The sequence below is a fragment of the Pleuronectes platessa genome, chromosome 17 (genome assembly GCF_947347685.1).
Source record: "Pleuronectes platessa chromosome 17, fPlePla1.1, whole genome shotgun sequence".
Taxonomy (NCBI): Eukaryota; Metazoa; Chordata; class Actinopteri; order Pleuronectiformes; family Pleuronectidae; genus Pleuronectes; species Pleuronectes platessa.
The window spans coordinates 18,967,616-18,981,425 of record NC_070642.1 but is presented as its reverse complement, the minus strand read 5'-3'; the positions used below and the strand labels follow the sequence as shown (position 1 = coordinate 18,981,425).

Sequence of the window (13,810 nt, the reverse complement as noted above, 5' to 3'; positions counted from 1 at the left end):
AATGGCCACTAAATGCAAAATAGCAGGCTTCCTGTTGCATTTTTCCATTGGCACCTGCAGACTTTTTACTTTGTCTGGTCATGATACACCTGTGTATCGATTTTTGTGAAGATCGGTCAATGTGAACAGGTTCCGGGGGTCTCGTGGGGCACCATTGAGCCATTGAGCCATATTTGCGACGCCCATTGAAAATTCCTCCAGAATACGTAAATTTTCACCACAAATTTTGGTAAGAATCTGAGCATGTTAAAGCCCTCAAAAAGCCAATTCATTTGCCTGAATAATAATAATAATAATAATAATCCTTACAATTTCAATAGGGCCTCCCAGTGCTCGGGCCCTAATAAGCCAAATATAAAACTGTATTAAAAAGAAATCTGGTGGTTAGAATATATTGTTGTGTGTGGTGTGTCTTCTTCTTTTGTGGAATTCATGATTGGGTTTTTTCCTAAGTGATTCTGAGCATTTGAATGACTCATCTCCTTCGTGGTAGCGTCTGAACCACTGGGATCAACACTGCACTAGTTTTAATGACTACAGTTGTTACAGCTTCTAGTCTCGCTCCGAGTTTCCTCTGAGAGAAAAACACAGCAGCTCTCATCCCAGAGCTACATCAGAGCCTGTGTGAGAAACACTGAGACGCTCGCAGCTGCAATAATAAGACATTATCCCGGTCTTTGCCAGAGGCTAAAAAAAAACAAGGGGGTTGGATTGTTTGTGGACAAAAAAGCAGAAGTGATCAGACCCCCGCTGAGACGACGGGAACCGAAATAGCACCGAGTGGCAGAGGGGATGACGGATGCATGACGCCTCCCCAGGTTCAGAGAATTTGGTTTTAGCTGAAAAGCCACACTGCCTGGAAATAAACCAGCACCAGGGAGCAGGCTTCATACGGTGACGATTAAGAAATGATTAGGTAAAGATGGAGAACTCCACGACGTCTAATTTGCTTTTGAAGGATCCTTTGAATCTACAATTTGTTTGCCACCTACTTCCTTTTTTATGTTATTTCACCTTGACCACTGCTGAGACCTTTTGCAGCAAATGAGCTGTGTATTTAAACATATTATTAGCAATCAGACTAAATATACAATTAATTAAAAGTTGCAACACTTCCACCATAATTAATTCCCCTTTAGACTGAGCCCATTTAAACCTGCTCTCTGGAGTCTTACATTGTATAAATGGGACAGTTTCTCCACAGACTTGTCAACAACACTGTGATAGAACAGAAGCACGTTGCCCGTGTAAGATGTTGAGCAAATATTAAACCAGCAGACAACAAAAAAAAAGGTCACAAACAAAAAGCCCATTTCGTGCTGAAACGCTCAGCAGAGCGGTGCTTTGACTGATCTCATGAAGCGGTCATGGATCGAAAGGTTAGCCAGCAGTGCTCAGGAGCAGGTTAGTAATGTTGGTATTAAGAAGAAACGAGTAAGAGAAGCCTCACGCAAAATATCAGCCAAATGTAGTTGTCCAGGTATTTGTAAAAATACATTCTTCCATCTCTTGTGGACGGCAGCTGAGTTAAAAATCTGTATTTCTGTGACAGCGCGTAGACAAATCAGTGAGTTGATGTTAAATGGAAACAATAAGGTTGAAGCTCTGAATTGATTTATTATTTATTGAATGCAAGGTTTTAGAATTTGTAGAAAATACTTTGCATGTACCCCCCCCCCCCCCCCCCACACACCTAAAACACTGATTAAATATTTTCCAGAAAAACTTACAGTAGCGTGTCGTCGGCTGATAAAGTGCAGTGACTTATTTGCATTCCATTCATTCCCCATAAGTTATGTCTTATTCCTTAAAACAACAGTTGTGTAGTAGTTTGAGTCCAGTGCTGGATAAAGGTCTTTCTACTGTAAAGCCATGCTCTTTCATTGGTCACTGAAATTAAGCTGCTGATCAAAGTTATTGGCGAGGCAGTGGCGATGTGACTCACCGGCTTTTAACAGTCCTGAACCTTGAGAAAACAAAAACCACTCAGCCAACAACACACCTGACCTCCCTGCCATCATATTTGTGTGTGTGTGTCTATGTGTGTGTGTGTGTGCGCCTCTGTAATTGTGCGAACACTGAAGTGAACCCGTACTGACCCCATTGTACAGTCTATGTCCCATTTACAAGTATTTGTGTCAGTTCCAGACACCACAATCTACCTCCTGTCCTCAGCATTGAGAAGATGCACACTGCAATAAAAATTGAAGCATGTAGTAATTAACATTTTTATTGCTCCTAAACCCTCCATCAATTCCCGAGCTATTCCTATTAATAATAAAGATGGAGGTTGACTTCACACATAGATTTGGCGTGGAGGTACTGAGCTCGGCACCGGGCCTACCTGTGGGAGTCGAAGTGGGCTCTCTGCATGGCTGATTTGAGGACGAGAGCGTCAGGCCGCACGGCCTTCTGGGGGGAGGTCTTCGGGCTGGAGTCAGAGTCGCCACTTTCATCCTCCACCTCTCCCATAGCTTTGACGTAGCTGCTGCTGCGCATCCGCCGACACGGGATCTCCTCGTCTTTGTCGCCGGGGTATCCACTCCACTCGTCCTGGGGCACCTGTGGGAGATAACACGCTGCGTTCAATACTACAGACACATCAGTTATTGAACCTATTCCAAGGGCAAAGGTCGGGAATGATCGGTGATAACATTTAATCAACTTCAAGTCAAAGTATTAAAATCATATTTGACCTTAGTGGGAGTTATTTGCTTGTATTGTTTGCCTGCTTTCAGTTGCTTGAGTGTAGATACAAGAGGTTTATTTCCACATGGAGACACTGATTCAAATGTTCATTGGTCAAGCTGCTGCAGGATGATTTATGGTTGTCAAGGATTTCACATTCGTTTGATTTATTTGTGGCAGCAAAACACAAAATGAACATTGACTGCCACGTAGAGTACTCATTTAAAAAAAAATATATATATGTTTTACTATGTCAAATGGGTAAAATCTTATTTTATCGTACAGCTGCACAGAACATTGATTCACTCCTACTCTACACACCCACACAAAGACACACACACACACACACACACACACACACAAACAGACAAACAACTCGAAAATTGACCTATCTGTCATAGTCGGACCGGCCATCGAGAGGACCATCAAAAAAATCCATAAAGTTTTAACCATTCATATTGTTCGGGGTATGCTTGAGTATACTGCATGCATGTATATTCTCATTGGCCAATCCCGATATGTAATTCATCATCTCTGATCCGATTCAGTTCCAGAAAAGCTTCATTTCACCAAGTGTGTCTTTGTCTTGCACACGTGTCAAACACAGACTATTTAGATTTATACAGTAAAGAGAAATACAATGTTATATCAAGGGAAAGATAAAATAAGAATACAATATATAGAATAAAGCTCAAAGCAAAGAGTGTTAAATGACTGAATCTGTCCCTGTGAGCAGAGTCTGAGAGAATCTATTATTTACCGGATGCAGATTTAAATGGAGTTGAGCACAGATGCACTTGGTGCATGAAAGTTTGGCCACAGGAAGAGCGCTGGGTGATATTTTGTTTTTTAAGTGCCACGGCTCTGGGGAAAAACTCTGTTGACATGTTTAGTCGTGCATAGATAACTGGGACACTTTCTCCTACTGGAGCTCTGGTAATTCGGTGTCCATGGCTAGTGCACGGGTCCCTGAGCTGTCTAAACGCTGTTCTGTGAAGCGCATGGCCAAGCTCACAGCAGCGTCGTCATTAGGTCACATACTATTTGTCTTTTTGGGGACCAGTCATGAACAGGGCTATAATGTCCTAAGTGCCGTGTCAGACACTTTATAAATGTCAGGTTATAATACTCTAAGATATTGTTTGTTTTTGAGCCAGTATCTGTGGTGACTTGTGAAATGGTGGTGGAGTACAGATGTAACAGGGCCGTTCTGCTAGGAGACAGAATATCAGGCTTGTACAGTGCACACAAGAGAAAGTGTTTGCAAGTACAATGGGGCCCAATTAGCCAAACGAGTTTGGGAAATGTATCAGACAAGTGGTGGGATAAGCTCTGGCTGCGTTTTCACTAAACAGAAAATTAAGCTGATTCACTTCCCTGGTTTCAAGCTCCCCCTCTTACTCCAATCATCTCAGAGCCCCGGATTCTCAAATTAAACTCAGTGGTGAACCTCACACCAGCCAGGAGAATCAGATCCAGAGGTTTCCTCTAGTTAAAGGTTATTGTTACACAAAGTTCACGTTAAACTTATTTTTTGTCGTCCGTCTTTATAAACACACCTGGGTGAAACACACAAACTTCTTTTGTGGTTACATTAATCTTAAAGTAGAAACATAATAGAAATATTTACACAAGTTGATTTAAAATTAATCAAACTCTAATAATTTAAGTCTGATTATTTAGTTTTTTAAACATTTTAGAAGCTGTATCACTTTGCTTGTGTATTTCTACCCAGTGCAGAACATAAATCATTTTACCAGAGCATAAATTTGTGTTACTTTGTGTTACTACTCTGTATTTGTAGTGTGTTATATTGAGTTTGCATAGCTGAAAAAAATAATCCAGCAACTGAAATATGAGAGCCAGAGATAAAACAACTATGAAACAGTTTAGGTGTCATGTCTGAAATACTGTGAACTATAAGATTTGTTTTCTTTTGTCCCTGGAGACGTGCACTCTGGGGTCACTTGCTAGTTATTCATTGCCCAATTAAATACTTCTGAGTATTCTCTGGCTCTCGTGCTGAAGGAAGTCAGGCAGATCAAAACCTTCTCAAAGTGTAAAGAACATTTTTTGTCTTTTCTCTGTAAACTCCCCTCCTGCTCTGAGAGAACCAGGCGTTACGCTTCCGACAGCAGCCGCAGCAGTTTGTCTGGAATAAACACAAAAACAGGGCAACCACTGTTTATTAACCTGAAGCTGGTGGGAAGTGTGTGTGGGCCGGTGAGTGAAGGCTGTTTCCTGTGTGTAATCTTTTGACAAAGTGCGTGGTGATAACACAGAGCCCTGCATCCTGGGAGGAAATCGGTCGTGTACAAAGGATTCAATATATACAGAGAGAGAAACTGATATGTCTCTGGGTTATAACCAGAACCGTGCATATGGAGTGTAAGGATGGTTTCATTTTGACAGGTTGCTTCCTCATATGTGGTTTCCCTTGGTAATTTAAACAGTAGATTGATGGAACAAAAGATTATTTCAACATTTAAGCAACAGTCACTTTTACTGAGCAACAGCCGTACAAGGTGATTCCTTCTGTTGATTCCACAATCCACCCTTCCACTTATCAATGGGTCCATTTCAGTGGTTTGAAAGTAAATTGATCTGGGGTAAGATTTATCAGCACATTTTTAGAAGTAACTCAAAGGCTGCCTCACATCTAAAGGATCATCAAACCAGTTGAATGAGAACGGTTAGACGATGTTTGAGGATAGCACTTAGGTGAGAGAATTTTGTATAAAACTGTTAATTCAATTTCCTGCACTTCTGGCAGTGATGTATTTTTTTTTTTTTTTTTACGCTTGCACAGCAAAGGTTGCCAGTCCCATCACTGAGGCTCAGGCCTTTTAAATCAGCACAGTGAATGGCACAGTGTCACAGCTGCTACAAAAAACATTATGAGCTCTTAAATTAGCTATAAAAGAAATAAGGACCAATATTTCAGACGTATTGTAGCTTAAAATTTCGTGTAATCAAAAACTACAGAAATAATCGACCAAGTAAAATGGGGTTGAAAAGTCACAGTCCACTGCTCAATCAATGACTGTTCTTAGTGTACCAGCATCAGGATGACGTGAACATGAGCGAGTAATTGTACACACATTGCTCATGTACAAATACCAGCATAAGATTTAATTAGATTTTCACGTTGTATAAATCAGTGCAGAGTACTTCCTGTGTAACTCTGCAGAAGCAAGTACCCTCGATCTCTCTGGGCGTCATATTGGACACGCTGCAGGTTTAACTTGACCGGTTTCTTTTAACTGTGATTAAACTGACTAATATTGACAAGTCCTGTTATTCACAGGCTCTGTGCTTTCCTCACTCTGAAGAGGAACGATTTTCAGGGGCTATGTGTCACACGCTACACGGTCTGCCACCGTATTGATCAGGTGTATAGTAAGTACAACACAGTGTCAGTGTGTGGTTCAGCAGCAGTACTGGTCCCAGCGGACGGGGGGGGGGGGGGCAGCCTGAGCTCTTGAAACAGCAGCCTCGGGCGCAGGGCTGTCCGTAATGCTCTGCCAGTTACTCACTTTATCCGATCATATACTGGAGCTCGGCTGCGTTCTGCCACAATTGCTGAACGGCTTTTACAGATACTGGTTTTAGAGTGGCTGATATATACCTCCTTTTTAGCCTTAAGGTAAAGTACCACAAAAATATCACTTTCCTTATCCTCTCCATCGCTGCAGCACCTCTTGGTTTCAGCTGGAGATGTTCTAATATCTTTTCATCTTCACAATGTTGATTACGATATCAAGTATCTGTGATTCCCTGTTTTAACTTGGTAAAAATAATGTACTTAGAGATAAGTAGATTCACATCCTCGCTGCTTTTCTGACTCTTTATTAATCGAAAGTATCTGAGCTTTTTCCGATGCAGTAATTTGAACATTCTTAGTTTTAGATCCGGTCTCTTTAAGGCTCCCTCTTGTTTAAGCCAAGTCTGCTCTGATTGGCCCGCTGGCCCACTCTCTGTTGTGATTGGTCAACCACTTCCAGCATGTGTATAGGAAATATTTGTCTCTGCCCTTGCTTTCTCTTTGTCAGTTGGCCAATCAAACCAGCTGCTAGGTGAGCCTGATGAATATGTGGGTCATTGTGATGTCACAATGGTGCAGACGACTGACAGGGCCTCTCAGGAGCTTCAGTTCCACTTACTTGAATTTGTGCTTTTCAACTTTTTAACTTTTGACCTTTTACACACACACACAACCAAAAAAACATGTAACACACTCGAGGAAAGAACGAGTATCATATGTCTCTTTCAACGTCCATTATCCTCTTTGACCTGACAGCCCACTTCAGCAGGGACCTGACAGCCTGAGGCAAGAATAAGAAAACAGGGAGAAGGTAGAGGAAGATTTACAGCCACTGCTTTCCACCGTCATTAATTGAATTCATTCTACGAGCAAGTTCTCCCCAAACGTTTTTGTAGTGGAGTTGAAAGGGTTTTCTGAAGCTTTGGACCAGATGCTTCTCTCCTTTGAATCTAAAAACCAATGAACTTTTGTGCAGGATACACTTTTTCATCATGCAACAGCAAAGTAGGGAAATAAATTATCCTCTTTTCAAACGTTGTGATATGAAGCTTCCTCTATGAGTCATCCTCTTAAAAAAAAAGAAGATAAGGGAGTAGTTTCCAAGGCTGCCCTACTTGGGAAGGTTACATCGCTTATATCACTTATAAAGTTGTATAAGAAAAACTATCATACATGTTAATCTTCCAGTTTATTTTCTTCCACTTCAGTAGAATAACAATTATCTGGAAACAAGTTAATCAGGTTTAAATACAGCAATAAACTTTAAGAAGGATTTTCCCGCTAACGCTCGAGCGTGGGATCGTCTGGGGCTGTGGTTTAACGAGGCAGCCATCACTCACGGAGGCGTCGCGCTAGCTCATTAGCATTACCTCATCTCTGCGCTCATTTGATGCTACACCTGAAAGAGCACGTTCAGCTGTGCCTCTGAGGCAGCCAGACAGACGAGCAGCTCTCCACCATCATTAGTTACGAACAAACACCGTGCACAGAGATAACCCCGGGACCAAAGCATCCTCACGCTGCAGGTTGCAGACGGGGATTTTGTAAGAGAGCGCGTAGCAGACGTTCCAGCACAGAAAATCGCTGACCTGTAAAAACTGGTGGGACAATTTGTGGTGAATTAGTCGAGTAATTTCTCTCCCCCACTTCCACACAGTTGTTAAGCGATGAAGTGGTGGAATGTGTGTCGCTGAATGTACTGAAATCTGAAGCAGGAGTTTTAAAAACTGGTATTCTCTGCAATCTTAAACACGCCAACACAACAAGATTAGAAAATAATTAATTAATATTATTACTTAATATCAGATTTACCCTTCAATTTTCGGGAGGGGCGGGGGGGGGGGGGGGTGAATAAGGATTATACCGACCCAAAATTCCTGTACTGTGACCCCAGTTTAAATGGTTAATGGTAAATGGTTTTGTATGTATATAGCGCTTTTCTAGTCTTGATGACCACTCAAAGCGCTTTACAGTACAGTTTTACATTCACACACACATTCATACAGTGCATCTATTCTATGGGGGGGGCCATTCAGGGTTCAGCATCTTGCCCAAGGACACTTCGGCATGCAGATGGGTCAGACTGGGGATCGAACTGCCGACCTTCAGGATGGAGGACGACCACTCTACCCCTCAGCCACAGCCGCCCAGCAAGTCTCCTACTATGTACAGTAACTACAATAAACGGGTGTTTACAAATCAGCAGGAAGTTAAGCCCCGTTTGACAGGAGTACAGACTATAACCCAAATATGCCTCCATCATTTTATATGGAGCGTGTACTTCTACGTACAGTAAATTCTCTGTTGGTGGATTTGGGCGTAGAGTACCACACTGTGAGTGCAGAGCGCCCTGAGAGACGTAACGTGTTGTAATGGTGGCTGTATATCATCGGGAGGACACAAGCTCAATCTTTAGGGTCATTGCAGAGGATGGAGACGTCACAGGGGAGACTGAGTTCCTCCCGAGATAATCTTTTCAAATTCCCTGCTATCGCCTGAGAGATTATTTTTTTTATTATTACACTTAAGGTAAAGCACCACACTGGCTCCATTTCAAACAAGGACAGGCACAGAGATATGATTGATTGAAGCTATGTGGTTTATGGAATATTGGAGAAACAGTTTGGCTTCACTCCACAGTCGAGACTGTAGCTCACCTTCAAAACGTGCTTCAAGATCTTGGGCCTACGCCAAACAATTAGTTATTTAGACTTTATTTACTCTCATGTATTCCTCTTACACAAGGGACTAGGCCAAGCAAGTGATGGATGATATAATACCTGTATTTAATTCAGTTAAAGAAACATTGAGTAAAAGTGATTGACAGCAGATATGCAGATTTCATTCATTTACTCAGTCGTATATATATAATGTAAATGATCATGTATCAGAAACAACTGTTCAGTTAGTAATTTGTAAAAATCTCTATGCAATAATATATTATTGGAAATGCCAATACGCCTGAATTGACATTGATTTCTCATTCTGAGTTTACAACTGAAGCTTTTCCAGCATTTATTATCCTTCATTCGTATTCCTCCACTACTGCAGCCACAAAACACATGAACGTGCACTGACTGACAACTGGTAGAAGATGACTTGTCCATGACTCCATGTATGTCTCCCAGCGTAACTCCAGTCATGTGCAGTGGGAGCAGGAGAAAGGTGCGAGCAACCAGGCAGGATGGTGAGGGACCAAATCATAACATGTTGATGTGACTGGTGGTGTTTACTACGATCCAGCGAGAGGCCACAGGCACCAGCAACAACTTTATTTACTGATGGTTGATCAGGTCGTGAAGAGGATATAAACTTATCAACCCGACCGTTAAGATTCACCTCATCAGTCGTTACATTTCAAATACTCTAGCCTCTAGAGTCTAGACGTGACACTTGCTAGAACGAGGTCAATTCAACAGCTTGTCCAAGACAGACCTGTCCTCGTCACCAGTGAACACAGACCTGAGGCATCAAGCAGAGAAAATCTGCTAACCACACTGTGTTGACCCGATGTCCGTGTGCAGATCTGCCTTCACTTCTTCCACTGAATGAAGCCCTCAGTGAGGACACGCTGAATGTGTTCCTGTGGCAGCTGTAGGGCAGGCGGAGGCTTGTCGAATGTCAGTGAAAGAGTCTCCGTACTGACAGGGTCTGTCTGTCCCCACGGCTTACAAACAACCACAGTGTTTGTGTGTGTGTAGCTGTGTGTGTGTGTGTGTAGCTGTGTGTGTAGCTGTGTGTAGCTGTGTGAAGCGGTGCACTCCACATAGCATCAAAGTGCGTGCGCTAGGCAAAGACTCAGCCTCTTCTCCCTCTCCAAGCACGGACGGGAATGCATCCAGAGACCAAGATGAACTATTTATGGGTTTGTGTAAGTGTGGCACCATTTAAATCCACTGTCATTACAAACAAAAAAACAAAAAACAGGCCAGAGACCAAGAATTGATGACGTTGCACGCATACAACTTAGAGCACAATCTAAACAGGGCATAGTGGGGGGGAGGCTAGAGCAGGATGAATGCAGTGCTAGTAGAAGGCATACATCTTCTTCAGGCAGGCAGTGGGGGCAACTTTAATAATGACCAATTCCTGCACCCCTTCCATTCCCATTACAAGCAGGAGACCTTTTCAAAAGACGCTGAGACAGTTCTCCTTAGAAAAAAAAGTCTTTATGTTACTGAGGGCTCATGATGCCTCTTTTTAAATCTATTCACAAGTCACTGAAATCCCTGCCTCCACAGAGACGCCAGCCTGTGGCATGACGCATTAAGTCATCGGGTTTTACTCGCCAGACTCAAGGATGAGCTTATCACATTTTAGCGGTCAAAGGTCAAAGGTCAAGGTCACAACGATCTCACTAACCCTTTTTTCGACTCTTAAACGTATAATCCTAAAAATACCTCGAGAGAATCCTTCCACTTTCACTGAAGCCTTTAAACCACAATGTTTATTCATGTGCTCGGGACAACCCGACAATATTTACATTATTCTAATGCTGAACCATGTGAGTCACTTTGGAAAGCCCTGCTAATTATTTGAAATTACAAACACTTGTCCTATACCATGTTTTTTAAAGTGTTACTAGTGGCGATATCAGTCCCTGAACGTTATGGCAGAGGCATAGAAACTGTATAAAAATGTTTTAATTATTGCCTGCAGCAGTTCTGACTCATCGGTAAAAAAAAATTGCTCAAAACCAATCTATTTTTCTCCATTGCAGTCTAGCAGCCGGTAACCCTTTATACTCAGTGTCTTCCACCCTGACATCAATTCACTCAATTGATCTCTGCCCCTTAATAGACAATAGCCCCCTGAGGTGACTACACAAAAGGTAATCCTGGATAAATACATTGGCTTCTCACACTCACACTCACAGACACTGCAATTGCCCTCAAGAGAGTAACAGAAAGAAAAGTGGAATTCAAAAGGCTTCCCCCAGCAGGAAATCCAATCAATCATCGATCGCTCCATCTTATTCAGAATGACCCTCCACGGGGTGGGGGGGAATATTGATCTCAATTATTGTTTGTCATATTTTCAGATCGGTGATGCTCAGGATTTCTGCCCTTTTCAATCCAGCACAAAAATAAACTTAGCCTTGAAATACTGTCTCAGACACTTTCTTAAGAATCATTCAGCCGAGGTCAGAGTCTTTGTGCAGGGAGACGCTTTGAAGGAGCCGACATGTTTTTAATCTTTAAAGAAAACAGCAGCTCCATTCATATAAGTTAAATTTGCATTGACAGTTAAGGTCATAAAACAATAAACATAAAATAGGTCTTTCATTTCTTGAACTGAAACTTCACTGATGTCCCTATTGCTAGCCAATACGATGGACAGATTGTTAAGAAGCAAACTATATACATTAAATAAAGTTAACGAACACCCACCTGTAGGTAGTGACATGTCCGTGAAGGCTTGAGGTCCATATGCATGATGGGTTTCTCTAAGTTGAGCGATGACTTCCTGTAGGCCTCCTTCGCCTGGCTGACTGTCAGTGTCGACCAGGAGCTCCTCTTCATGAATTTGCCCTCAGGCGCCATGGCCATGCTCTCACAGGCCGAGCACTTGACATCATTGTTACTCTTAGAGGTCTTTAGAGACAGGTCTCCAAAGTGGTGGCTGTGCATGGAATCCGGGTAACAGTGGCTGACGTGCTCCCCGTGGTGCCGCGACATGACACTGGGCGTGCGGTAGGTGCTGTCACTATCCAGATTGTCGTCGGAGCTCCACCAGCCGCCGGAGCGGTGCTTGCGTTCTTTGCTCTTGCTCCTCTTGCTACCGTGTTTGGTGGAGTGGTGGCCGTGATGGTGGTACCCTCCCGCTCCTCCTCCACCTCCTACATTGTCACCTTTTGTGCCGTTCATCTTGGACGAGCCCTCCAGGGAGTGAGACTTTGTGAAGAGCTTCTGGACAGAATGAACGAGGTGCCTGATGCGGCCGGGACTCTCGCTGCGTTGCTCGGTGGTGGTGGAGGTGCGCTGGTACTGTAATGTGTGGAAGCCGTCACGGTGTAGTGGCATTTGTTTTTCAAACTGGTCCATAAGGTTAGCAGGAAGGCGGTTGCTCTTGTTGCCGGCGTGGTGGGCGGAGGCAGCCGCCGCGGCCGCAGCAGCAGCGACGGCTGGGGAGGTGGCAGAGGCTGTGATGGCAGCGCAGTCGTCCCGTGTGGCCGAGTCGTAATACTGTGAGCTGTAGTGCATTCTGGGGAAGGTGCTGCTGGAGATGTGCTCGGACACGGCAGCTGGAGGCATCATGACCGGCCCCATGATCATGCAGTCAGAGTGGATGGAGCTGCGCGGTGAGTAGCGGTGGTGGAAGTCCATGGGGCAGCTCTCCGTGGGGCTGAGCAGGTAGGACTGGTGGCGGGAGTCAGCGCCATGGTGAGCATGGAGGTCGTGGATGTGGGGGTCGTAGTCCAAGCCATGGGGTAAAGGGATCTGGTGCTGGGAGCGGCTGCCCGATAAGCCCTTCATGTTCCTGGCCGGAGGGAGGCGTCTGCCTTCATTGAACTTTCGAGACGGAGACCAAGGTGAGAACTTCTGGTCTGTTTCAGAGAAAGGGAAAGACAGAAGAAAATAAAGACATAAGAAGAGATGCTTGAAGTCGGAGAGATAGTGGCTCCGAACAACCATGAAGAGTAATTATGTTTATAGCCCATAGGCCCGTAATTTAAAATTGCTCTTGTGGTTCTCCTTAAAAGTAACAACATGATAGATAAATACTCAAGTGGGATTCTCTCTGCATTCCTCCATTCATTCAATTCTCACGAAAATCACTTAATCTCGGAGATACTAACAGTTTTTGTGCCTGTTCAAGTTAGTGTATATTAATATTATCATCCCTCTATCTACAGCACAGTATACTGAAGTGTACAGAACAACAAGGAACCTGTAATGTGAGTGAATAGTCAGGAGATCTATTTAAGTAAGAATTAAAATGTTATATTTGGCCAACACACCAAGTTATTAACAATACTTTTACTATAGTAGGAAGTCAAAGATGTACACAGCTCTGACATATCGTTAAAATCAGTTTCCAAATTTAACGTTGTGGTGGATTTCTCAATAAATATTTCTCTTTGACGTCATTTATAAATTATTTCTCCTCTAAAACGAAAGGGTTTGTATTTGGATTTCCTGAGACACTATTTACCAAATCTCTTCTGAAAAGTCGATCCACTTCAGCCCCCAAAGACGCTCGGAGGTTTTTTACTGATTATCTCCTTCAAGCAACGATGACTTGAATAATCTGTCGGGGGGTAATATTTTTTCACACGCATCAGCCATTCATTCATTCAAGTGTAGATGTCAGCATTTCACAAGGAGAGACATACAGAAGGGGAATGATAAGACTGTTATTAAGAAAGTGAAACAGGAATTTGCAAAAATCGAAATTCTCCTACCTATCCTTTAATAATCATTACAGAACATTGTATCACCAGAAACCAGCTGTGTTGGACTACAACCATTAGACCATCTCTTTAAAAGCAGAGCTCCACTTTGCTTGAATTCCTCCGATACATCCCTTCATTGGAAGACCATGCTCCTGAACACATCACAGTAATCATGTGATTGA

The 13,810-nt window shown here is 43.1% G+C and overlaps 1 protein-coding gene across 1 annotated transcript in view; it reads right to left on the bottom strand.

Moving 5' to 3' along the window:
- The window catches only part of LOC128460171 (disks large-associated protein 2-like), a 36,708-nt gene extending 23,937 nt beyond the window's left edge, over positions 1-12,771 (bottom strand). Inside the window, exons 1-2 of the mRNA XM_053445238.1 lie at positions 11,623-12,771; positions 2,345-2,562 (exon numbers count right to left, since the gene is read on the bottom strand). Of these exons, the coding sequence (XP_053301213.1) occupies positions 2,345-2,562; positions 11,623-12,708 (1,304 nt within the window). The 5' untranslated portion in view covers positions 12,709-12,771. The remainder of the gene's footprint in view (positions 1-2,344; positions 2,563-11,622) is intronic.
- Positions 12,772-13,810: the final 1,039 nt, after the last annotated feature.